The sequence below is a fragment of the Megalobrama amblycephala genome, linkage group LG3 (assembly GCF_018812025.1).
Source record: "Megalobrama amblycephala isolate DHTTF-2021 linkage group LG3, ASM1881202v1, whole genome shotgun sequence".
Taxonomy (NCBI): domain Eukaryota; kingdom Metazoa; phylum Chordata; class Actinopteri; order Cypriniformes; family Xenocyprididae; genus Megalobrama; species Megalobrama amblycephala.
In genome coordinates, this window is record NC_063046.1 from 9,336,437 (window position 1) to 9,364,181 (window position 27,745).

General features: G+C 37.9%; 2 protein-coding genes across 3 annotated transcripts in view; one reads left to right on the forward strand and one right to left on the reverse strand.

Moving 5' to 3' along the window:
* Window positions 1-268, reverse strand: part of LOC125264444 (A-kinase anchor protein 13-like) — a 110,969-nt gene extending 110,701 nt beyond the window's left edge. Inside the window, exon 1 of the mRNA XM_048183736.1 lies at window positions 114-268. The gene's annotated coding sequence lies outside the window, so the exon portion shown is untranslated. The remainder of the gene's footprint in view (window positions 1-113) is intronic.
* A 461-nt stretch (window positions 269-729) lies between these two features.
* Window positions 730-27,745, forward strand: part of sv2ba (synaptic vesicle glycoprotein 2Ba) — a 29,563-nt gene continuing 2,547 nt past the window's right edge. The window contains exons 1-14 of one of the 2 annotated variants that reach the window (XM_048183739.1): window positions 730-917; window positions 8,336-8,566; window positions 13,359-13,442; window positions 13,543-14,027; window positions 16,576-16,756; window positions 17,737-17,888; window positions 18,769-18,902; window positions 19,907-19,996; window positions 20,185-20,298; window positions 20,610-20,698; window positions 25,551-25,715; window positions 26,279-26,412; window positions 26,542-26,745; window positions 27,042-27,201. In XM_048183739.1, the coding sequence (XP_048039696.1) occupies window positions 13,565-14,027; window positions 16,576-16,756; window positions 17,737-17,888; window positions 18,769-18,902; window positions 19,907-19,996; window positions 20,185-20,298; window positions 20,610-20,698; window positions 25,551-25,715; window positions 26,279-26,412; window positions 26,542-26,745; window positions 27,042-27,201 (1,886 nt within the window). In that variant the 5' untranslated portion in view covers window positions 730-917; window positions 8,336-8,566; window positions 13,359-13,442; window positions 13,543-13,564. The remainder of the gene's footprint in view (window positions 918-8,335; window positions 8,567-13,358; window positions 13,443-13,542; window positions 14,028-16,575; window positions 16,757-17,736; window positions 17,889-18,768; window positions 18,903-19,906; window positions 19,997-20,184; window positions 20,299-20,609; window positions 20,699-25,550; window positions 25,716-26,278; window positions 26,413-26,541; window positions 26,746-27,041; window positions 27,202-27,745) is intronic. The other variant, XM_048183740.1, reaches the window with a different exon arrangement.

Consider the following 27,745-nt stretch of genomic DNA (forward strand, 5'->3'; position numbering starts at 1 on the left):
GTTAATATAGCACGTCCGTAAAATACACGTCAGGTGTATCCATAAGTTATAACTAAACAAAAGCTGTCAATCACATTCACACGCTTCTATATTTCTCCAAATAAACCACTTACCTCTAACTAAACACGTCTACCGCCGTTTTGAGGGTACAAATAAACTGGAAACAGGTCAGATAAAATCCATGTTTCATGACACTCTTTGAGGAAACATATTAACTGTGATCTTTAACCAGTGGGAGGCAAATGTTGATGACCAAAAACTTTCCTATCAGTTTTTTTTTACTTCTTCCAAGTGGTGGCCCAGAAATCCGAATCCACCATTGGGAAGCATTGAAACCTTAGGGTCGTTTTATTTACTTATTACAGATATATGCACACTAAAACTGTAATCATTTATATCTGTTATTTATAAGGAATAGTACCTGACAATCAAAAAGAAATACGCCACAGTAATCTCTATAAAATTGTCACCAAAAAAACAAATTATTCTGTAATCGCAAACGAATATGATTGGTCCATCTTCACCAGCGCTGAAAAAAGTAACGGGTATCAGGTGACAACACTGTCCAGCAGCGGTCTGAAAAATAATTTACACATGAGTAATGAGACTGAGAAACATTTATAGACATTGAATTGAAAATATATAGTTATTAGTTTAAATAGAAAAATTATTATTTAGACCCATCGTACCTTTACAAGCTCCGGGATGTCTAAGCCACGCCCTTCTAATTTCCCTCGTGAAATACCAGTTTGATGAGCGTCTCCACCAGAGACATTTCTGGAGTTTAGTTTATAATAAAGACTATATTACTGATATCACTGCCCGCACAATCTACTTTAAGGATGTTTAAACTGGATGTTTTCAGCAGGATTAGTTATCAGCAGGTGTTTTTTAGTTTGTTGTTCCGCCCCCTATTGGTAAGTAAAATGACTGCATTTCAAAAACTCGAGTTGATTTTATACCAAAACTGAGAAAACAGTCGATCATATTGACAAAACAAAGAATAATCTTATAATTATATGGCATTCTGTTAATGTTAATAATGTTGCCTATGGGTTTTTCAAACCAGAGGGTATTTTGAATAAAATTTTAGAGCTTTTATTAGGCTAATTAATTTGATTTATTTATTGTTTTTACAAAAATGCATTATAGGGTTGACAAAACGAATGTGTGCACTTTAGATATTAATGAAATATGTTTAAGAAATCTGCACTAAATGTAGTTATTTCACTGTCCTTTCAAAAATCAAGACATTAATGCTATTATTTTATATTTTTATTATTCTCATAATTTGTTCTTTTTAACATATATAATAAATATTTTTCAAATAATATTTTAACCATATGTTTTAATAAACTGACAATGGAAGAGCAAAATATTTAATTTTGGAAGCAATTATTTGATTTAATTAATAATACTACATTTAATATTTTCTCACGCTTTATGGATTTTTACACATAATAACATACAGCTGGCTTTGTATTTATCAACAAGGTTGTATTTGGGGGTCTTTAGCATCAAAAAGTTTATCAAAAGATATCCAAAATACCTATCGGTGGTTCTTGCATTGGAATAATGACAGTCCAGATGAAAGTGTGATACAGTCGAAATGTGCCTACTGCCTACATCTGACACTATTAACCCCTTTTAAAACAAATAATATTTCCAAAACACATTATTTGCATATTTATTGTGAGGCACTGCTTGTGTGTGTTGTGAATGGAAGTTCAAGGGTCTCTGAATAATGAGCTTCATGATCCTCAATGAACTGTGTCTTCTTCAGAAAGCCCCAGGCCTCCATTCTCTCCCCCAGCAGAGTTCTGGTGTTAGATAAATAAGGAAATAGTACAAGAAAAGACTCTTCTCTCTCTATGTCATGCTGAGCTGCACTTGAACACATTTGCGATAGCCAGAGTAGAGGCAAACGTGAGGTGAATTTCAATATGCCATCTGTAATCCGACGTTCCCAGTCTGCCACCAATGAAGAGAGATGGGAAACAAGCTTGGCACAATGAAGTACATTGCCAGTTTTGTCCCGTCACAAAAGCTGTTTTGTACGTTGAAGGACTTGCTGGAGGAGGAGGCTAACAGGCTGTCAGACTCTGGCCAGATATGTCAAAGTTGATTCATGCTGAGTTTGGGAAGTTTGTGGATGTCGTTGTGTTTTCTTCTTCCTCTTCTGGGGATTTTAAAAGAAATTCATGGTTATAGATAAAGCTTTAATTTCACAGACTGGGCTTAGATTAAAGGATTAGTTCACTTTCAAATAAAATTTTCCTGATAATTTACTCACCCCCCATGTCATCCAAGATGTTCATGTCTTTCTTTCTTCAGTTGAAAAGAAATTAAGGTTTTTGATGAAAACATTCCAGGATTTTTCTCCTTATAGTGGACTTCAATGGACTCCAAACGGTTGAAGGTCAAAATTACAGTTTCAGCGCAGCTTCAAAGGGCTTTAAACGATACGATCGGTCATTTAAAAAAAAAAAATAATAATAATAATAATTATATACGTTTTTAACCATGAATGCTCATCTTGAACTAGCTTTCTTCTTCTCTATTAGAAATCCGGCAGTGTAGACGCTGCTAAGTGTATTACTGCCTTCCACAGGTCAAAGTTTGAACTAATTGTTAACGGATGACTCCGTGACTCACACATTAAGACTTACCGCCACCTACTTGCGGTTTTAGTATGTAACAGAATCACTAGTGTAAGCTCTCAATTAGCCCCCAGGAAGCCCTCACTAGGCCCGCACTATTAATCTACAACAATAAGTCTGGCAGCACAGGGTGCCACACATTTACCATTAATGAAAATAACGGTTCATGACTGTTAAAAAAAGGGGTATCTGCCACTCAAATATTTCCTAAATCATACTCTGTCAAATGTAAATCTCTTTGATTCTGACCACTGTATGATGATTGAATCATCAATAATGGAAAAAACCTATATAAACATATATGTTTCAATATAGGTTTTGATATAGGTTTTTAATATATGTGACATATATAAAATTGTCCGTTTTCCTATATTATATGTACATACAGTACAGTCCAAAAGTTTGGAACCACTAAGATTTTTAATGTTTTTAAAAGAAGTTTCGTCTGCTCACCAAGGCATTTATTTAATTAAAAATACTGTAAAAAAAACAGTAATATTGTGAAATATTATTACAATTTAAAATAACTGTGTACTATTTAAATATATTTGACAAAGTAATTTATTCCTGTGATGCAAAGCTGAATTTTCAGCATCGTTACTCCAGTCTTCAGTGTCACATGATCCTTCAGAAATCATTCTAATATGCTGATTTGCTGCTCAAGAAACATTTATGATTATTTTCAATGTTGAAAACAGTTGTGTACTTTTTTTTCAGGATTCTTTGATGAATAGAAAGTTCAAAAGAACAGCATTTATCTGAAATACAAAGCTTCTGTAGCATTATACACTACCGTTCAAAAGTTTGGGGTCAGTAAGAATTTTTATTTTTATTTTTTGGAAAAGAAATTAAAGAAATGAATACTTTTATTCAGCAAGGATGCATTAAATCAATCAAAAGTGGCAGTAAAGACATTTATAATGTTACAAAAGATTAGATTTCAGATAAACACTGTTCTTTTGAACTTTCTATTCATCAAATAATCCTGAAAAAAAATATTGTACACAAATATTTTGTACAATTGTACACAATAAATGTTTCTCGAGCAGCAAATCATCATATTAGAATGATTTCTGAAGGATCATGTGACACTGAAGACTGGAGTAATGATGCTGAAAATTCAGCTTTGCCATCACAGGAATAAATTACTTTGTGAAATATATTCAAATAGAAAACAGTTATTTTAAATTGTAATAATATTTCACAATATTACTGTTTTTTACTGTATTTTTAATTAAATAAATGTAGCCTTGGTGAGCAGACGAAACTTCTTTTAAAAACATTAAAAATCTTAGTGGTTCCAAACTTTTGGACTGTACTGTATATGTACATATATGCAGCATATATGTGCATATACACTGCATATAGGTTTCATATATGCGCATATATCTACATATAGGTTCTTTCCATGTGGGAACTTCATCTAACCAGAATTTCTCTTGCAATTTTTGCTAAAACACACAGTTACAGCAGCCAGAGAAACATTACAGATAGGAAGTCAAGAGCCCAACTAAAGCAAACGCTCACCTCCATGACTTTAAAATTGACAATTTTCAATAAAACATCAACATCTAAAAGTTTTGTATGAAAGAAATAGTCAAAATGGATTGTAATAAGTAAAGATTCTGAGATCTAGACAGATCTGTTAGCGTTTAATGTTCTGCTGCTGGTCATGTGACAGTAGGGTGGCCATTTCCATAACACCAAAAAGGAGGACACTTTGCGGCATTTAGTGAGGCAAGAATAATTGCATAGGACTCTGGTGTACTCGTAACTACAATGTACTCGTAATACAATTTTGTCCATTATATCGATGGTATCATGATACAGTGATTCTGAAAAAGCCTACTCTATTCATTGCTGGACAATTTGATGTAGACCTGTGTGTAACAGAAGAGGCAAAAAAGTGTTTGTTCACAGTATTTGTATTTATTCAAGACATTGTGATGTCTGTTTCAAAAAAGTATTGCAAAGTGCACAGTGCCTGAAAACATAACATTTCTGGACTTCTGGAAATAAAATAATTAAATAAATAAATAAAATAATCTGGCAGACTGGCACAGTGTCAGAAAACATAACATTTCTGGACTTCTGGAAATAACAGTAATGCATAAACAAAACGTGATGATATGATGTAGCCAGCAGGCTTGTTTACATTTTTAACCAATGATATATCAGATATTTATTTGACACCGCTTTCAGCCAATCGTCTGTTTGACCAGATCTTACGGTATTAGACGCTATGCTGCTGCGTCCTAATAAAGATTCTAGAGCGTGTTTTTTTAGGCTGATTCAGCGCAGCAACTCCAAAAAGGAGGACAAATGAGTGTCCGGCTTGAGGCTGCGCCGGACGCCGGACAGGGGGCTTAAAATCCAGACTGTCCGGCCAAAATCCGGACATATGGCCACCCTATGTGACAGTGTTTTCAGCTTATTTAAATAAGGAGATTTTACTTTATACTGCCAAGTCATTTGACCGTTTTATCATCCAACTGTTTTGTTATTGTATTAATTACAGATTATTTTTGTAATTTTACATGTATGTCATTTGAGAAAACAGAAAAAGCTGTATAAAGATACAGCCCAACAGAGCATGGGAAACGAAAGTGGGCTGCTTACACAAAACCTGCATGGGCCCAAAGGTACAAAAGTTGCTCTTGGCTCGAACAGGCTGGCCCATGTGGACAGTTCGCTAGTGTGGGCTGCTCACAGAGAGCCCGCAGTGAGCCCAAAGCTGTGGGCCTCGCCTGGGCAAGCCGCACTGGGCCTGTTTAGGTTTGGCGTGGGCTGGCCCTAGCCCACTGTGCCCGCAAAAAGCCAGCATGGGCCCCGCAGGGGTATGTTTGCAGGGATCTATGAAAGAGTGTAGCCTATATACAAAGAGAATTCAAAACAAATATTGCATTTTAAATAAAAATATGTAAAAATAAGTTTTTTGTTTTTTTATTAAATGACAACAATTGTCATCATTGTCATATCATAACAATAAAACAATATGCCTGAGTCCAACAGTCTTTCAGCCCAGATTAAGCACCAAGTCCTTAAATATAGCCACTGTTCTCATAGCTTAGTAAATGTTGTGTTTGTGATATACAGCCACGGATCAGTTGCACACTGCAAACACAGCATATGTGACAGCACAATAGCGCGTACTGCTTCTGCAACGCATACGTACTGCAACACGCACCGCAAACGGAGTATGTGTGAATCTGCTGTGCGCGTTCATGTGTTTTGGAGGAGGCGTGGCTTTGGAGGCGCTCTGAAGGGAGGGTGGGATCTTACGCTTTCAAAGCTAGCTTGCTATTGCTAGCCGCTCTGAAATTGCCTAACGCCTACCCTACCTTTAAGTAGCTTTTATAAATGTGAATTAGAAAAAAAAAAATGGTTTGCACCGTGAGACAAAACAATGGCACTGACATATTTTAAGAAATGACAGTGCAAGTTGTTTTCAGTTAAAACAGCTCAAATATGCAAATGTTAAATGTTAAGATAAAGCGTGAGTCTAATTTGTTTTGTCTCTCTCTGCTCAATATCTATATTCTGTGATATTCATCTTTTTTTGAAAATTATGCTTTGATCTTTTTAACATAATGTGAACCTTTATCAATTTATTTATGTTATTGAGGTCTGTAAGTCTGTAAAATTTTATAAAAAATATTACATTTTAAAATTTCCATTTCAATACATTTTAAAATGTATTTTATTATATTTCATTACTCCAGTCTTCAGAGTCACATGATCCTTCAGAAATCATTTTAATATGCTGATTTGGCACTCAGGAATCATTTATTATTATTATTATTATTATCAATGTTGAAAATGCTTAATATTTTTGTGGAAACTGTGATGCATTATTTTCAGGCTGTATACTGCACAATATTCAATAAATAGTAAGCTAATATTCCATTCCTTAGTTGCTCTTGTTCTTCCACAAAGAAACACTAGATGGCGACTTTATCTTTTCACTGTGGAGTAGATCTGAGGATAAAGTCCATTTCACAAAGCTTTCTTTCTCTGATGAACAGATACAAAATAAGAATTTTACTCTCAGTGGCATTTCAATGCCTCATATTTATTATCTAAAGAAAATCATTATCTAAAGAAATCAAATACTTATTACGTATTGAGAGGCTTTCATGTCTGTCAGTCAGGTGATCTGAACTGCGGTCACACTCCAATCAGCTTTGAAGGTTTTGATGGGCTCAGATTGGTTGTGTGTGCTTTACCGTCTTTCCTTCCCACCTCTGTTCCCTTTAATACTGTGGGATTACACTTGCAGACCTCTGGCCTTTGGAAAACAAGACAGAGAAAGACTGGCCGAGTATATCTGACACCAATGTGTTCTGTCTAAATTCTAAATAACATTCTAAATGTTCTGTCATTCAGTGGAAGGCATTTTTCCCTAATTCCTGACATAGTTTAGATACAGTTAATTAATATATTTATATAATAAATTATTTAAATTCAGTCATGTTATGCGATAACACGTACGTGTTTGAATATTTGTCTCGTGCAAGGTTTATATTTAATTACAGCAAAATTATGGATTGATTTGTCAAAACAGGACATTAAATGTGGTGTAGTAAGTGGTCTGTCACCTGTCAAGGTTTGAGAACAATGATGTTAAACCAAAGAGTAGGCCAGGGTACAACTGCCCACTTGGGAAATTTAGATGAATTAGAGGGAGGGGAAAGTAAAGAGGCGGAGCGAGCGGAGGAAACACAGCGAATATGTGATCTAAATATAGCCAATGGTTCTGTTGGGGTGGAGCTAATCCTCTTTGCAGCAGAATTACTGGCTGTGGGATTAGGCAGCTTTACTCTGTGCAAGACATCTACCCTCTATAATACCGTCCCATAGCAGGCCGTACAAACTTACTCTAAGCGTGGCTGGTGTTGTGCCAAATTTCGACCCCCTGCCAAATTATTACCCCCCTTGTTGAAGTCGCTACCTGATTGCCTAATCCTAACCCCATCCCAAATCCTAACCCCTCCCTCACACCTACTCCTAAACCAAACAATTCTAGAAATTCGGCACAACACCTGAAATGAGCGTATTACTTCAGCTAGTTAAGCCATAATGTGTGGTTGATATCAGTTTGAGAAGGAAATGATGTTAAAATCACCAAAATTGTCCATTCTTTTTTTGTTGTTGTATATTGTCATATTTATTATAAATGATTTATTTGTGCACATCATTATTTTTTGAAATTCATGCACTATTGTAATCAAAATAACTTTCTCTCCCACTCGCAACATCTCTTCTCTGATGATGTGTTTACTGGCATGAGGGAGGGGCAACATGTCACTCACATGAAATCGACCAATAGCAAACCACAACCAACCCATTAATTCCCCAATGTCAAAATGAAGTCCCGCCCTACATTTTTTCCTGTTCAAGAAGCCAGGATGTACTGTCTAGGGAAGGAAAGACTATCGCAACTTCTGTTTAATGCTGACTTTGATCAAATAAAGTTTTGAAAGATATTGTACAAACATTTGACCATTTAATCCGTGCTTTATCCAAATGAATGAGTCAACTGGGGTCATCTTTTCTCATTCAATAACTTCACAGTGATTATTTAGCATCAGTGGCATAAGTATGTTTAGGTAAAATCATTATGTATCGTAACAGTATTCCCCTCTCAACACATCCGGTTTGTTCTATTGTTGCAGCATGTCTTCATTAAACTGGATGTGGACTCTACCATTTGGTCTGGCAGCATCAAGCGTAGGGAGATTCCATCTGGATGAGCCGGAGTCGACCCATAATCCCCTGGTCTGCCCAACAGACTCCTGTTAAGGTGACATGTAGGACTTGCCTTCTGAAACTCTGCCAGGATTTTCCTTTGGATTTTTTTATTATTTATATCAAACGCCATAATACATAAAAGAATAATATTTGCGGTAAGTTAACTTCATTTCATTTGAATGTTAAGGTATTTTATTTTGCTTTCAGTGCTACTGCTTTTAAATTATGCCTGATAGAGGACTGCATTTGGTGAATGCTTTAAATTAAACTTTAAATGTCTGTAGTCCTACAAAAAAAATGCCAGATCACAATATTTGACTTTAGCCGTTTCGATCACAACTGTGAATTGATAACCATAAGCAGAGATCAGATTTACACTTTAAAAGTGACATACTTGCATTTTGCAGATCTATAAAGCTGATGGAAAAGCTCCATCCTACATCACGACGTGTTGTCTTTCATTATGTACAATAGATTTGTTTATTGACTTTTAGCCATTGACATTTTTGTGTCCTCCAAATGAGGTTATAATTATAAAAAGACAACAGCTCTAAAAATGAAAATAACTACTGAAAAATATGGATTTTTTCCCCTTTACATTTTGCTTTAAAAGAAATTGCAATCTGTTGTACCACTATATATCGTAACATTTTGTAATTATTTTCTTTAAAAAAAAGAGAAAAGAAAAAGAAATATGATCTAAATGTAAAAGTTGATTGTAAAAGGGATTTTAGTAATGTGAATATACATGTATCCAGAAAATAAGGAAAAATTATTTGTTTTACAAAGGTTTTTTAAGTATTATTTTTATATATTTAATAAACATCAATGGCAAACAATTCAAATGTCCAAACAAATTCGAATTATTATAAAGAAAGTATGTTGATACAGGGATAAAGGTGCATGATCGCCACTGTCTAGAGGCTTCTCAGTAGTTTTACAGGTGACATGCTTAAGCAAACGTGCCCTTCAGACTTGCCCTCCATTAGCTACCATCTCCTCCCGGTGTCATCACTAAAGTCCCGCCCACACCATGTGCACTTTCAGCCATATATGGATATATCACCTGACAGAAAGATGAATTTAAGGTGCCCCTATTATGTTATTTTAAAGGCTGCTAATGTTGTTTAGGAGGTCTCCTACAACAGGTTTACATGCATCAAAGATTAAAAACCACTTTTCTCATAATACACATTGCACATGACCACATACTTCAATGATTCTCAAAGGGCTCATCCGATGAATCAGTCTCTCTAAATCCCGCCTTTCCGCAAGCCTGCTCTGCTCTGATTGGCCAGATGGCCCAGTCTGTTTTGATTGGTTACAGCGCCTGTCGTGAAGGTTCTATAACAAAAAAAACTAATTATTGTTTTCAGTTTAGCTTTCGGACATCAGACCATAATATGCTGTAATGTTGGTTCATATTTTAAGTGAAATTTGAAGTTTTTGTATATATTATTAGTTTTAGATGAAGAATAGCATGTCACACTTTAGGAAACAGTTGTCACTGCTTACGTTTATGTCATAAATATTTTAATAAAGTGCTAGGACATGTATGTGCATACTAGTATAATGTGTTTTATATGCACATTGAAACAATATAAAATACATATAGAACATTGTAAATGGATGAATATCATGATCTAATCCCATAACAGTCCCTACAGACTTAATGCATTTGCTAGAACGTTTGTTTTAGCTTATTTGGTCACAGTACAAGTCTGAAGTTATGTAATGCCCATCTGGGACCGTCAGATCACGATGACAGGTCGAGACAGGATACTCAGTGAATGTAGATGAATTCACTCAGTAATCTCTTTTCAAATGCTTTAGGCAAGGGACAATTGTCGGTGTTTATGGATGAATGAGTTGTTTTTTCTGTATTAGGAAAAAAACATACATTTTCTTTTCAAACCGGCACAATCTGTGGATCTGTTTTGCTCTTATATATTATACTCTTGACATTTGATAATTTCATCAAGAGACGTGTTCATCACACTGCAAATTTAATCTGGCCTTCTGGGAATGAATAAAATTCATCTGCTTTTAAGCTGGATTAAATCCTAGCTCTCACTTGGAAAGCAAGAGAAAATATTGCACATGTCAGGACACAAGAAAAAGCCTGTCTTTATAGTACTTAAACATTTTGATAGTGTCACATTTAGGTCCATATAGCTAAACAGACACACGCAGGAATATTATGTGTATGGTCATTAAAGCTGCCTCATTTTCATATTCATAATATCAGTATATGACAGATGCTCAAATGCATGACTGTTCAATATAAAATGCTTTGATTTCAGGCATGCAATGAGCAGGGAGTCTTGCCTCTGGCATGGACAGATCAAATGGCTTGGGTTGGATAAGTAGGGGCTTATAATGAGGTCTAGTCTTGACCAGTGATTACCATCTTGTACCAGACACTTTAATGGCAGCATGGGACAAGAGGAAGTTTGTAAACATCTCATCTATAGCTTCTGCAAGAGTTATTGACAGCACATACACATCAATGCATAGGCATATATATGTTTAATAAAGTGACAGTCAATGTTTGACAACCACAAAGTGTCCAATTACTTCTTTGCATTTTGAACAGTAAGCTATTCTCAGTTTCTGATAACCTTTTGATAAAACACAATTTTTGTATGACATTTTTTTTTTAGTGTCACCTTTTATGCATGTATTTTACTCCCCTATGTGATCATATTGCATTTATTTTAATGCTTCATTGAAAATACTATAGCCTACTGTATATTTAGCTTACAGTAGTCATGGGTAGATGCCATATTTGTTTTTCATGAATGGAAATAAGGGTGTAAGGGATCGATGTGCTGTTTGTTCAGTGGTTTGTTAACCGATAGATAGCTTACTTATTTAAAACCGGTCCCATTTTCTGGGCCAAATAACGTTCAGTTTACAGTTCTTGCACGTGCATTCGGAATACCGCATGAAAATAATATCTACACTTATACACCGCTACTAAATCAAAAGCGCTACAGTGTAGTGATAAGCCCAAAGTATACACGTACACGAAAGTCAGCGTACCGTGCGCATGGCGCGAATTTCATCTACGTGCACCACCGTTATTTTGTAACCGCGCATATGCATTTAATTTTTTTTGCAGTAATTAGTTTATCCACAAGGTGGTAATTGTGCCATGGGGGCGTCGATTCACAAGGTAGTCAAAGAAAAGCTGCATAAACAGAACAGATTGGAACGCATGCAAGCTACAGCGATAATGAGATTGTGCGAAGAGGTTAGAAAGTACCCTAGCATGAAAGAATACAAAGATGTTTACATGGGTTGTAACTTGTGGTGGGAAATTGCTCAAAACTGCACATGCGTCGAACAAAGTATACTTTCCAAGGCTGTGCATTCGACTGTGTACGTACACTAGCGTACCACAAAAAGACAAAGTATTCCCAGGGCTAGAGGCACTTTTGAAACACTGCTTCATGAAGCTTCGAAACCTTTACGAATCTTTTGTTTTGAATCAGTGGTTCAGAGCGAGTTTCAAACTGCCAAAGTCATGTGATTTGATGAACCATTGAACAAGTGTCTGGTTTTTACCTAATCTCTGATCAGTTTTAAACATTTGTAGACATTTTAATTAGACATTTGTATAATTAAAAGGAATAATAGTAGTTGTATGCATGTTTTGCTGGAGTCTTTGTTGCATTTACACTGTTCTAACCAGCAGGTGTCACCAGCGTGTGGTGTTTCGAAAGCTTTGTTTCTCCCATCACTACTAAAGTGACAGTGAGAAGAACAGTGAAGTATAATTACAGAACAAATTACAGTAATAAGCTGATTCTTTTCAGTGAATCATAGATCGCAAACAGTGTAGTGCGATTTCAAAATGAATTACTAATGTTGGTTCTTTGCACTGAATCAAACATAGGCTACAGCGTGACCAGTGTTCGATTCTCAAATGAATGACAAATGAATCAGTTCTTTTCAGTGAATCAACCATACAGCGCAACCTGGGCTGTGATCGCCCCCTATAGGGGGCTTCGAAATCACCCCCTATACCCTCATTCACTATTCCCTACGTTAGTCCACTAATATAATTCACTTGAGGGGAATGGAAACGAGTGAGTGAATTTGGACATTCAGTGCGCCGGAAGGGCTGTCGCTTTTACATAATTCGTGTTTGCATTTAATAATCGTTTGAAACTTAGCAAACTGGCAGCTCCAGTAGAAATTAAAAGATTAATCTTGAACTCTGTTATGGAAACAAGCACGTATAAACCTTAATTAAACAATTTAATAATCAATTAAAAATGAATTTATATCTGGATGATTTTACGATGTACCCACATTGGACCAGCAGTTTGGAAAATTAATGGATGGATGATTCAGCTGCGGGCGCCATCTTCTGGTCAGACGTGGGAATTAATTCGGCACGTGACTCTCACAGTGCATTATGGGTATTCTCTAGCCATTGAGTGTATATCAGTTGTACACTCGTTATTGCGGTGCATTATGGGATTGAATGAGTGCACTCAATAACCTCCACTATGGTTTCGGACACCACTACAAATGGCTGTCCCCTCAAATAGTGCCCTGTTTAAGGGTATGGGGCGATTTCAGACACAGCCCAGTAGGCTAGAGTGCAATTCCCAGACAAATGACTAATGAGTCGGTTGACTTGGTAATTTTAATAAATCAAACATGCGGTATACAGTGCCACGGTGTATAGTGCGATTCCCAAACGAATGACTAATGAGTCAGTTATTTTTAGTGAATCAAACACACATGCAAAACAGTACAAAAAGTCATTGCAAGTGTGTGTACACACCTTTTGCAAGATTTAAAAAAAAAATAAAAAATCAATGCAATGGAATTGCTTTTACCTCTCAGCCTCGTTCATTCATGTAAAATGCAACCACGAATGAAGGCTGATTAACTAACTTATTAACTTTAACTATGTTCTTTTTCTTTCAGGTGCAGCATGTGGCCTTGTGTAGAACCACCCAAAGGGAAATAACTCATTGCTGTTATAAATATTGAGGCCTTAACTTAACTGAGGTGCAATTTATATTTTTAAGACCTTTTTGGATTTGGAATTGTCACCAAAGACTCAGAGATTTCTGAGGACTATGTTAATTTAGCTATTTTTGTCTTTAAGAATATAACAAACCCAAGCCAAAATGGATGACCCTTACCAAAACAATATAAACCAGCAGGGAGATGCATATCCCACATATGGAGAAGGAGGAGAGTACACGTACCCTTATCAGACAGACTACCCTCCTCAGGAGGAGGACGATGCTGCTAGTGATGCCACCGAGGGGCATGATGAAGATGAGCAGATGTATGAGGGGGAGTACCAAGGCATCCCTCATCCGGACGAGATCAAGGAGGCGCGGAGAGCCGCACGAAGGGAGGCCCGTATGAAGGCCAGGATGGCAGCTGAGGTCGAAGAGGAAACGTTGCCAGAGCAATACGAGAGCATCATGGAAGACTGCGGTCACGGGCGCTTCCAGTGGACCCTCTTCACGGTGCTGGGTCTGGCCCTGATGGCTGATGGCGTGGAGTGCTTCGTAGTGAGTTTCGCCCTGCCCAGTGCTGAGAAGGACATGTGCCTGTCGAATGCTGACAAGGGAATGCTGGGTGAGTGGGGATCAGAATCGGCTTCATTTCTGATCAGACAAAATCAGTTTGATAAAACTTTGGTTATAAGAAAGCCCTGTCTAAAATTTAGACTGTATTTAATGTGGTTCAGAACTAAAAACTAAATGTGATGTTACCTGTATTTATATTTGAGCTGGGAAAATATTAATAATAATACATGCTTTTGAAGAAGAAAAGTCTACACTGTGGCGCTCTAAGATGTCCCAGAGAGTTTTATATTTGTCAAATCAACATCTAGACCATCCAAACCATTTTACCTTGATGCATGCATAATTTAGTAAGTACAATGTTATTCCACAAATGATTTTTTTTTCATGCAAGTTCTTATTAAATTTCAATAATCTTTCAAATTAATTTTATTAATTAATGGATTTTTTCTTTTGAAATTAATACCTTCCTTCAGCAAGGATGCATTAAATTAATTAAAAGTGACAGTAAAGACATTAATAATGCTCAAATAAATGCTGTTGACTTTCTAAGAAACATTAAAAAAAAATCATAGTTTGCACAAAAATATTAAGAAGCACAAAATTGATAATAATAATAAATGTTTCTTGAGTATCAAATCATCATATTAGAATGATTTCTGAAGGATCATGTGACACCGAAGACTGGAGTAATGAGGCTGAAAATTCAGTTTTGATCACAGGAATAAATTATTTTCACTGTAAAAATATTGTGATACTATTTGAGAATATTACTGTTTTTACTGTATTTTTGATTAAATATATGCAGCCTTGAGCGTGAGAGATTTAATGAGATAAACCTGCCCCTAAACCTTTCAACAATAGTGTATATTTATTGATTTTGAACAAATATTGCCATCCAAAAATTGAAATTTCTTCATTCTCAAGCACATATCAGACTCCATTCACACCCCGAAGTACATCTTCCTGTACTGATTTTTAAACAGCCCTGTTGATGACAGAATGAGAGCACAGGCTGAATGAGAATATTTCCTAGATTGCGTGCTATAGTGAGGGAGAAGCAGGAAAACTTTCAGTCAGTGATGAAAGTTGCCGCTGTCTAGTATGGTGTGTAATCCACAGGGAGGTTCACAATCCCTGCCACGTGCCTGATAATCACTTATCCCATTCTCTAATTAGTTGTGCGTGCGTGCGTGTGTGTGAGTGTGTGTGTGTGTGTGTGTGTGTGTGTGTGTGTGTGTGTGTGTGTGTTGTGTGTGTGTGTGTGTGTGATAGAGTAACAGAGCATTGATGAAGGCAAGAGAGACAGAGACAGGATGTTGTGTGATATTTTGATGCTTCTGTTAAATATTATCCACTTGATTGTGATAAAGTTCACAATTAATTTCTCCAAACTAATAAGTACTATACCTTGGTCCTTGATCATGATTTCACTTTTTTAACTTTAGTTAGTGTGTAATGTTGCTGTTTGAGCATAAACAACATCTGCAAAGTTACAATGCTCAAAGTTCAATGCAAAGGCAGATATTTTCTTTTAAAGAAATCGCTGTTTAAGGACTACAACAAACGGCTGGTAGGGACTACAACGAGCTTCTTCCTGGGTTAGTGACATCACAAACTCCAAAATTTACATAAACCCCGCCCCTGAGAACACACAACAAAGGGGGTGGGGCCATGTTGGGCTGCTTTAGAGAAGAGGAAGAGTTGTTGTAGTATAGTTATAGTTGTTGTTGATGTTGTTATTTTACGCTGGACTGCTTCACAAAAGATTAACATGACGGCACATGCTAGTGGATGAGTTGAATCAACTCCACAGCAACTACATAAATTTATCCACTAACCATTCAGAAACGTCCAGTTTCATTCTAAAAGTTGTAACTTCTTCCTGAGTCTCTCCATCAGTGTCGACTCCGGTTTGAACAATGTAAGGCTGAACACCATTACTGACAATCCTCATTTTGTCTGCGTGAGATTCTCCAGCTTTGTTGTTGTTGAGCTGTTAAAGCTCCGCCCTCTTCTGGAGCAGCAGCTCATTTGCATTTAAAGGGACACACACAAAAACAGTGTGTTTTTGCTCACACCCAAATAGGGGCAAATTTGTCAAGCTATAATAAATGATCTGTGGTGTACTTTGAGCTGAAACTTCACAGACACATTCTGGGGACACCAGAGACTTATATTACATCTTGCATAAAAGGTCCCCTTTAAAGTCAACATGAAATGGAAGTTGTGATAATTTTTCTACTCTTTTGTGAGTTGTATAATCAACTCTTCTAAAGTCAAACTTTAAAAGGATATTTCACCTACAATTAAAATTGCCAGAATTAAGATAATTTATTTACCCTCATACTGTTCCAAACCCTTATGACTTTCTTTCTTCTGCGGGACACACACAAAATAATTTTTGAAGAATATATTTTTAATGAACTTTATTTATATAATGTTTGTAAATGACCTACTGACCTTCAGAGAAGACAAAAATGCTGGAAACTGTTGTTTGGTTTTTAAATATGGCAGAAATACCAGATAGTTTTACTATGATGTCCTGTGTTATTCTTTCTCAGTAACCATCTGCCTCTGTGTTTTGTCTCTGTGTTCAGGTTTAATAGTGTATGTGGGCATGATGATCGGAGCTGTCCTGTGGGGGGGTCTGGCTGATAAACTGGGCAGACGGCAGTGTTTACTCTACGCTCTGGCCATCAACTGCATCTTCTCCTTCCTGTCGAGCTTCGCACAGAGCTACGGCTTCTTCATCTTCTTCAGACTCTGCTCGGGAATTGGGTGAGACTCACAGAAATTTATTTCTGCATCTATCACTATCATTTAAATGTCTGGAGTCGGTAATCTCTTCTGCTCACCAAGGTTGCATTTATTTAATCAAAAATACAGTTAAAAACTGTAATAGTGTCAAATATTATTACAATTTTAAAAAACTGTCTATTTATTCCTGTGATCAAAGCTGAATTTTCAGCATAAGTACTTCAGTGTCACATGATCCTTCAGAAATCATTGTAATATGCTGATTTGCTGCTCAAGAAACATTTATGATTATTATCAATGTTGAAAACAGTTGTGCTGCTTAATATTTTTGTGCAAACCATGATACATTTTTTCATGTTTTTTTGATGATTGGAAAGTTCAAAAGAACAGCATTTATTTGAACATTATTAATGTCTTTACTGTTACTTTTATTTTTAAATTAATTTAATGCATCCTAGCCGAATAAAAGTATTAATTTCTTTAAAAGAAAAATATTACTTACCCCAAACTTTCAAATGCAATAGTAATACATATTCCTTGCAAAGCATAATAATAATTATAACAATAATAATAATACATTTTATTAATAAGACATTACAGGGAAATTATTATTATTATTATTATTATTATTAATAGTAATATAAAATATTATTGAAATTTAATAATAATAATTAATGATTCTTTGATTAATAGAAAAGAACAGCGTTTATTTGAAATATAATTTTTTTGTAACATTATAAATGCCAAAAAAGCATTAATTTATTTTAAAAAAATCTAATTTAGTAGTATAGCATATAGTTTTTGTTTGATTTCATTTTTCATGAATTGAATTTTTGTCACATTTTCTACATAGACTCATTTACCAGAGTCTAATGGTTGTATATTGCAGCTAAATATTCTATTAGTGAAATGATGGAATCTCTTACTGGCTTTATGGTAAAATTGTATTATAAATGTCCAATAAATGATATCAAGAAACTGTCTGTGATGATCTCCTGCAGGATCGGAGGATCAATCCCTGTGGTGTACACTTACTACGCTGAGTTCCTGCAGATGGATAAGAGAGGAGAACATCTCAGCTGGCTGTGCTTGTTCTGGATGCTCGGAGGACTGTATGCTTCCTTCACCGCATGGGGAATCATCCCACATTATGGTCATTCATCGAAAATCCTTATAATGTTTTTAATAATGCCAGTTACTACATGTGTAAGAGCAGACTTGAGGGTTGCAGGTTTATTATCGTTAACCAAATACTAAAAGCATTAAAGACATTTTTGGTAATTGAAATAAAGCTGAAATAAAATAAAATAAGTCGAAGATGAACCAATAAAATTAACAACTAGTAAAAAAAATTAATTAATTAATTAATTAATCAATCAGAAAAATAAAATTTAACTAAAACTAAAATAAAAATAAATTAAACTAAATTAATAAAAATCTAATTAAAATTGAAATAACAACTATTAAAAATAACTGAATTAAAATATAGGTTAGATTAGGGTCTCTATTAACTACACCTTTTGCCTCAATAAACACCTATTATACTGCTTATTAATAGTTAGTAAGGTTGTTGTTAAGTTTAGGTATTGGGTAGAATTAAGAAAGAATAAGGCATTAATATGTGCTTTATAAGTACTATAACTACTAATAAACAGCCAATATCCTAGTTATATGCATGCTAATAAGCAACTAGTTAAAAGTGAGAATTGGACCCTGAACTAAATATAGTATAAAAACTTTAATAGTATATAAATAATATACTAAAATAACACTGTTGAATAGATGATTAATCATAGGGTAATTGGATTGAGCAAAGAACTGATAAATAAATCAGGATGTGTTTTTTTGTTTGTTTGCTTTCATTTATATGTGCCTTTGTGAATGTAAAGTCCCAATGCAGGACATTTTAGAGCAAAGTCAGTGTAATTCTACAACAATATTAGAAGTTGTTGGACATAAAACCACATTTCAAGATCCATGTTACCATGTCTCTCATGTGGTTTCTGAGGGTTTGGGTTGTTTTTCTGTTGCAGGTTGGGGTTTCAGTATGGGGACTGAGTTCCAGTTCCACAGTTGGAGGGTGTTTGTGCTGGTTTGCTTCCTTCCCTCTGTGGCTGCTCTCGCTGGGCTGGTGTTCATGCCAGAAAGTCCCCGCTTCCTCCTGGAGGTAATATAGTATATAAAAGTTTACTAGAGCACGCTGGGTATCACACACATATATATTTTTGTTTCACATGAGTTTATTTAATTATCACATATTAATTTCAATATATTTATATTTTTCATTTCTTTATCTATAAATAAAAACTTTATAATACATTAGTAAGTTAGTTAGTTTTTCTCCTCTCAAAATTCAGAATTTTATAGAAATTTCATGTAAAGTCATTTTAGTTGATGTCCATTGCGATACATTATTAAACGGTTAGTTCAAACAAAAATGGGTGAACATCATTTACTCACCCTCATGTCATTCCTGTAAGACTTTCGTTCATCTTCGGAACACAAATGAAGATATTTTTAATGAAATCGGAGAGATTTCTGTCCCTCGATTGACAGTATATGCAACTGACACTTTCAAGCCCCAGAAAGGTAGTAAATGTGACTCCAGTAGTTTAACCTCAATTTTATGATGTGACGTAAGTGTTTTGTTTGCGCAAAAAAACACAATTTACAGTACCACTTTATTTACAAAACATTAATATCCAACATGCATGTTGATGCAAGAGTTTATGTTTTTGCGTGAACATGTTGGAGATTAATATTTTGTAAATAAATTGGTAAATTGCATTTTTTTGTGCAAACAAAGCACTCAAGTCGCTTCATAAAACTGAGGTTAAACCACTGGAGTCACATGGATTACTTTAATGATGTCTTTACTGCATTTCTGGGGCTTGAAAGTGTCAGTTGCATAGCTGTCAATGGAGGGACAGAAAGCTCTCAGATTTCATCAAAAAGATCTTCATTTGTGTTCCGAAGATGAACGAAAGTCTTATGGATTTGGAACGACACTACAATTACTAACTGGACTACTCATATTAAAAATAAATTAAACCTAAATGGCAATATTTAAACAAATAAACTAAAATTAACATCAAACCTAAAAATATCAAAATAAAAGCTAATTCAAAATATGAATAAAACTAAAATAAAACTGTCTCTTGTGAATTTCAGACTGCAAGACACGATGAGGCCTGGATGGTCTTGCGGCAGGTCCATGACACCAACTGGAGGGCAAAGGGAGAGCCAGAAAGAGTGTTTCAAGTAAAGTTGTACTTTTTTAAAATACTACACCACTTAATAACAGCAAAGCAGCAGAATTATCCCTAGATCGATCTGTGATGAGTTTACTAAGTAAACTATTCGTCTTTTATTAGTAACTGAATTGGCGACACTTGAGAAGTGGCTCAGCTTATATGGTCTTAACTTTGAAATATATCCCTCTCTTTCAGGTTTCGCAGCTCAAAGTACCTCAAACACAAGATGACGAGTTCATTGAGATTCAGAGTGAAACTGGAACTGCCTTTCAAAGATTCATGGTCAGACATATGACCCTGGTTAAACAGGTATGCTGACATCAACCAAATTATCCTTTTCACAATTTATAGTATAATCAGTGTCTGCCACCATATTCCTTCTCGTCCTGCACCATTTGATCTACAGACCTGAATGATAGCTAAAAGTGTGAGGCTTGTTGAGGAAAGCTGTGATGTTACCTTTCTAAGCGATTGGAATTACAGTTTTTGTCCGGCAAAAGATAAAAAGATCGAAACATGCAATAAAAATCTCATAGACTTGCATTGTCATGTATCCATGGCAAGCACCACCTAGATCTTCTTCAGAAAATGTAGTGAATGTTTCCATTGTTCTCCAAAAGGTAATGAAGAACATGATGTCACTGGCTGCACCTGATGTCAGACTCCATGGTTTGTTCATTGCCATTGTGTGGTTTACGATGGCCTTCAGGTGAGAAACTCTTGATAGAGGAGCTTCGTATAGCTGCTATAGTGAGCTTCTTGCAGCATACTCTCTATTTAGCCTATTTTAACAGTCATATAATCTCATACGTGATAGATTTGGAATACTCTTGTAAGGAAGACCAGCTAGTAAAAGTGTGCAAGTGAATTTCACTCCCCCAGCCTCAAGAGATGCACTAGCGACTGACGGCAGAGGCTGTGGTCTTTAGCGTCCCTGTTAGCATGCCCGCCTCCCATGCCGGTGACGCCGGTTTGAATCCCGCTCGGAGCGGTGTGAATACAACCAGTGTGGTTACATTGGTGCCGTGACCCAAATGCCGTGAGGTTTAGGGGGTGAGTGTAATGGAGGCTCGCTATTAAAAAGCTGTTTAAGTAAACATCACTCCCCCAGCCTCAAGAGGCGCAGTGGGGTTAAATTGGTACCATGACCTGGATAGGAGTGAGGTTTAGGGGGTGAGTGTAACAAAGGCTATCTACTAAAAAAATGTATGTGTAAATCTCACTCCCCCAGCCTCGAGAGGTACATTATTGACTAACACTAGAGGCTGCAGTCTTGAGCGTCCTTGTTAGCGCCCGCCTCCCACCCGGTGACGGTGGTCCGAATCCCGCTCGGAGCGGTGTGAGTACAACCAGTGGGGTTACATTGGTGCCATGATCCGGATGGGAGTGAGGTTTAGGGGTGAGTGTAACGGAGGATAGCTATTTAAAAAGCTGTGCAAGTGAATCTCACTCCCCCAGCCCCAAGAGGTGCGCTATGCGGTCTTTAGCATCCCTGTTAGTGCACCCGCCTCCCATGCCGGTTCAAATCCCACTTGGAACGGTGTAAGTACAACCAGTGGGGTTACATTGGTGCCGTAACCCGGATGGGAGTGAGGTTTAGGGGGTGAGTGTAATGGAGGCTAGCTAGTAAAAATCTGTATGTGTAAATCTCACCCCCGCAGCCTCAAGAGGTGTATTAGCGACTGACGTTAGAGGTCTAGGATGGAGGCTAGAGGCTGCAGTCTTGAGCGTCCTTGTTAGCGCACCCACCTCCCATGCTGGTGACGGTGGTTCAAATCCCGCTTGGAGTGGTGTGAGTACAACCAGTGGGGTTACATTGGTGCCGTGACCCAGATGGGAGTGAAGTTTAGGGCGTGAGTGTAATGGAGGCTAGCTATTTAAAAGCTGTGCAAGTGAATCTCACTGCCCCAGCCTCAAGAGGTACATTAGTGACTAACACTAGAGGCTGCGGTCTTTAGTGTCCCTGTTAGCGCCAGCCTCCCATGCCCATGACGCCGTTTTGAATCGCACTCGGAGCGGTGCGCATACAACCAGTGTGGTTACATTGGTGCCGTGACCCAGATGGGAGTGAGGTTTAAGGGGTGAGTGTAATGGAGGCTCGCTATTAAAAAGCTGTTTAAGTAAACCTCACTCCCCCAGCCTCAAGAGGCGCAGTGGGGTTAAATTGGTACCATGACCCGGATGGGAGTGAGGTTTAGGGGGTGAGTGTAACAAAGACTATCTACTAAAAAATGTATGTGTAAATCTCACTCCCCCAGCCTCGAGAGGTACATTAGCGACTAACACTAGAGGCTGCAGTCTTGAGCGTCCTTGTTAGCGCCCGCCTCCCATGCTGGTGACGGTGGTCCGAATCCCGCTCGGAGCGGTGTGAATACAACCAGTGTGGTTACATTGGTGCCGTGACCCGGATGGGAGTGAGGTTTAGGGGGTGAGTGTAATGGAGGCTCGCTATTAAAAAGCTGTTTAAGTAAACATCACTCCCCCAGCCTCAAGAGGCACAGAGGGGTTAAATTGGCACCATGACCCGGATGGGAGTGAGCTTTAGGGGGTGAGTGTAACAAAGGCTATCTAGTAAAAACCTGTATGTGTAAATCTCACTCCCCCAGCCTCAAGAGGTACATTAGTGACTAACACTAGAGGCTGCAGTCTTGAGCGTCCTTGTTAGCGCCCGCCTCCCATGCTGGTGACGGTGGTCCGAATCCCGCTCGGAGCGGTGTGAATACAACCAGTGTGGTTACATTGGTGCCGTGACCCGGATGGGGGTGAAGTTTAGGGGGTGAGTGTAATGGAGGCTCGCTATTAAAAAGCTGTTTAAGTAAACCTCACTCTGCCAGCCTCAAGAGGCGCAGTGGGGTTAAATTGCTACCATGACCCGGATGGGAGTGAGGTTTAGGGGGTGAGTGTAACAAAGGCTATCTAGTAAAAAACTGTATGTGTAAATCTCACTCCCCCAGCCTCAAGAGGTACATTAGTGACTAACACTAGAGGCTGCAGTCTTGAGCATCCTTGTTAGCGCCCGCCTCCCATGCTGGTGACGGTGGTCCGAATCCCGCTCGGAGCGGTGTGAATACAACCAGTGTGGTTACATTGGTGCCGTGACCCGGATGGGAGTGAAGTTTAGGGGGTGAGTGTAATGGAGGCTCTCTATTAAAAAGCTGTTTAAGTAAACCTCACTCCGCCAGCCTCAAGAGGCGCAGTGGGGTTAAATTGCTACCATGACCCGGATGGGAGTGAGGTTTAGGGGGTGAGTGTAAAGGCAGGAACACACCAAGCCGATGGTCAGCCGCCAGGCAGTTTTTGTTCGTCGGCCGACTAAGTTTTCTCAGTGTGTTCCACACCGTCAGCTGAAGTTGGTCCTCGTTGGCTTTTTTTTCCGGCCGATTCGACATGTTGAATCAGCGTCGAAGCTCGTCGGTCCGTCAGGCCATCTGATCATTCTGATTGGCTGTTCAGCTACTGCCACCTGCTGGTACGGAAAGGCATTTCATCTTACACAGACACAGAACGGACGAGCTACTTGGCTGTTGGCTGTCGAGCGTTGGTTTGGTGTGTCAGGGCACCTTTGGACCCAGACGCTGCCGACTTGAGCCAACCCCGCTGTCTGCTTTCATCACCACTAGTTCGTCAGCGTTGGCTTGGTGTGTTCCTGCCTTAACAAAGGCTATCTAGTAAAAAACTGTATGTGTAAATCTCACTCCCCCAGCCTCGAGAGGTACATTAGTGACTAACACTAGAGGCTGCAGTCTTGTGCGTCCTTGTTAGCTCACCAGCTTTCCATGCCAGTGATGCCAGTTTGAATCCCGCTCGGAGCGGTGTGAATACAACCAGTGTGGTTACATTGGTGCCGTGACCCGGATGGGAGTGAGGTATAGGAGGTGAGTGTAATGGAGGCTCGCTATTAAAAAGCTGTTTAAGTAAACCTCACTCCGCCAGCCTCAAGAGGCGCAGTTGGGTTAAATTGGTACCATGACCCAGATGGGAGTGAGGTTTAGGGGGTGAGTGTAACAAAGGCTATCTAGTAAAAAACTTTATGTGTAAATCTCACTCCCCCAGCCTCGAGAGGTACATTAACGACTAACACTAGAGGCTGCAGTCTTGAGCGTCCTTGTTAGCGCCCGCCTCCCATGCCGGTGATCTCGCTCTGAGCAGTGCGAGTACAACCAGTGGGGTTACATTGGTGCCATGATCCAGATGGGAGTGAGGTTTAGGGGGTGTGTGAAACGGAGAATAGCTATTTAAAAAGCTGTGCAAGTGAATCTTACTCCCCCAGCCTTGAGAGGTCCACTAGCATCTAATGCCAAAGGCTGCGGTCTTTAGCGTTCCTATTAGCACGTCTGTCTCCCATGCTGGTGACTCTGGTTTGAATCCCGCTCAGTGCTGTGCAAGTACAACCAGTGGGGTTACATTGGTGCCATGACCCGGATGGGAGTGAGGTTTAGGGGGTGAGTGTAATGGAGGATAGCTAGTAAAAAGCTGTACATGTAATTCTCACTCCCCCAGCCTTGAGAGGTGCACTAGCGTCTGATGCCAAAGGCTGCGGTCTTTAGTGTCCCTGTTAGTGCCAGCCTCCCATGCCCATGACGCCCTTTTGAATCCCACTCGGAGCCGTGCGCATACAACCAGGGGGGTTACATTGGTGCCGTGACCAGATGGGAGTGAGGTTTGGGGGTGAGTGTAACGGAGGATAGCTAGTAAAAAGCTGTACATGTAATTCTCACTCCCCCAGCCTTGAGAGGTCCACTAGCATCTAATGCCAAAGGCTGCGGTCTTTAGCGTCCCTATTAGCACACCTGTCTCCCATGCTGGTGACTCTGGTTTGAATCCCGCTCAGTGCTGTGCAAGTACAACCAGTGGGGTTACATTGGTGCCATGACACGGATGAGAGTGAGGTTTAGGGGGTGAGTGTAATGGAGGATAGCTAGTAAAAAGTTGTACATCTAAATCTCACTCCCCCTTTCTCAAGAGGTGCACTAGCGACTGACGCCAGAGGCTACAGGCTTTAGAGTCCTTCTTAGCTTGCCCACCTCCCATGCCAGTGACGCCAGTTCAAATCCTGCTTAGAGCAGGGCGAGTAAAACCGGTGGGGTTACACTCTCATAGGTAGCAACTCTGAGTGATATGCAAATAGCCCTCTTTAATCAAAGTACACAGAAGATTTAATTTAGTATCGGTATAGGTGATCCAGAATAATGTTTACAATAATTAACAGTGTATAAGTATTTGTTTAATAATAATAATAAAGTAAGATTTTATTTCAACAGTTTTAACAATCAACATTTTTATTGGTTCATCTGCCATCTTGTTGGAATTGTGTGTGTGTGCGTGTTGACTACATGTGCATTCTGGGATTGTCTTTTAAATGAAAATTACCTTCAAAGCTGCCTAAGGAGGAATTTTAGGAGTCTAGGAGTGGCAGTATACTGTCACCATCATGTCTGGTGCATGTACACTACAGTATATAATGATCTTTCTCTAGGCAACTCAGTAGGCTCTGGAACAAAGCAAAATGACTCATTTAACAGTAAACAACCTATAATATTAATCAATCTTCCACCACACAGCTTTTATGGTCTGGGAGCGTGGTTTCCTGACCAGATCAAGTACCTCCAGTTTGAGGAATATGAGTCCAACGTCAAGATCTTCCATCGCGAGAAAGTGGAACGCTTTCATTTTAACTTCACTCTGCAAAATCAGGTCCACAAAGAGGGGGAGTATATCCATGACAGGTACATTTACTTCATTATTAATTTACAATAGTATAATGTCAGATTACCAGATTAACTGTCCCTCTTGTCTCTGTATACTGTATACAGTATGATGTTTTATAGAATGAAGGACTAATGCAGATACATGCTGTTCAAAAGTTTGGGGTCTGTAAGATTTTTTTTAATGTTGAAATCATGTGAAAGAAGTCTCTTCTGCTCACCAAGGTTTTTATTTGAATATATTTTACAATGTAATTTGTTGCTGTGATCAAAGCTTCAGTCTTCAGTGTCACATGATCCTTCAGAAATCATTCTAATATAATGATTTGCTGCTCAAGAAACATTTATGATTATTATCAATGTTGAAAACAGTTGTGCTGCTTCATATTTTTGTGGAAAACCATCATATATATATTTTCAGGATTCTTTTATAAACAGAAAGTTGAAATGAACAGCATGTATTTAAAATAGAAATCTTTTGTAACATTATAAATGTCTTTACTGTCATTTAATGCATCTTTGCCCCTAACTTTTGAATGATTGTGTATTGGTTGAGCAGTCAGTTTTATTTACTTTTCACGCAGGTTTATCAACATAGAAATAAGAAATGTGAAGTTTGAGGATTCCCTGTTTGAGAACTGTTATTTTGAGGACGTCAGATCAACAGAGACCTTCTTTGAGAACTGCACCCTTAAAAACACAGTCTTCTACAATACTGGTATGCTATTCATACAAAGTGTTGTTTAATATATTAACCTTCGTCCTATTGGATTTTGAATGATGTTTTTGGGGGAGTTTTCTTTTCATTAATTGTCATTTTACAATATTTTTGTCATGTTCCTTACAGACCTGTGGGAAGATTCCAAGTTTATTGACTGTAACCTGGAAAATACAACATTTTTGCATCCCAAAAAAGGCTGCCATCTAAATTTCCAAGAGGAAAATGACATCCTGATCTATCTAGACAGCTTCCTGGGCAGTTTGTCTGTGATACCGGGCAACATCCTTGCAGGTCTTTTAATGGATAAAATAGGACGACTTAAAATTATAGGTGAGTGGTTACACGAAACAGCTTATATTAAAATGCCCCTATTATGCTTTTCTGAATTTTACCTTTTATGCAGTGTGTAATATAGCTGTTTGTGAATGTAAAAGGTCTGCAAAGTTTTAAAGATCAAAGTGCACCACAAAGTTATTGCCTCCTGAAAGAAAGAATCGATTTTGAACTGCCTAAAACAAGTCGTCAGTAATTCCAGTCTTACTATCGTAACACATCTACGTAGGTTTGTAACAACAGGGTTTATTATAGTATGTAAATGAATTCTGTTTGTGTGTGTTTGTTTGCAGGGGGATCCATGTTAGGCTCCGCTCTCTGCACGTTCTTCCTGCTCCTGTGCTTCCATCAGTGGGCTGTCGTCCTGTTCCAGTGCCTCTTCTTCGCAGCCGGTGCGGCAGCCTGGAATGGCATCGAGGTCGTCACTGTGGAGCTCTATCCAGCCTCAAAAAGGTACAAAAGACATCTCTGATGGTTAGAATTAATATAAGGCAAATGCTTTTGAGAACTTTTGAGTACTTTCTCAAAACTGCATTTACTAAACTACCATTCAAAAGATGTTTTTGTAAGAAGTCTTTATGCTGACCAAGGCTGCATTTATTTGATCAAAAACAGTAGAAACAGTAATAATGTGAAATATTTTTAGATTTTAAAATAACTGTTTTCTATGTGAATATATTGTAAAATGTAATTTATTCCTGTGATCAAAGCTGAATTTTCAGCATCGTTACTCCAGTCTTCAGTGTCACATGATCCTTCAGAAATCATTCTGATATGATGATTTGCTGCTCAAGAAACATTTATTGTTATTATCAAGGTTGAAAACATTTTCGTTGCTTAATATTTTTGTGGAAATTGTGATTTTTTTTTTTTTTTTTTTTCAGGATTCTTTGACAAATAAAAAGTTCAAAAGAACAGCATTTATTTGAAATAGAATCTTTTGTAACATTATTAATGCCTTTACTGTCACTTTTGGTCAATTTAATGTGTCCTCAAT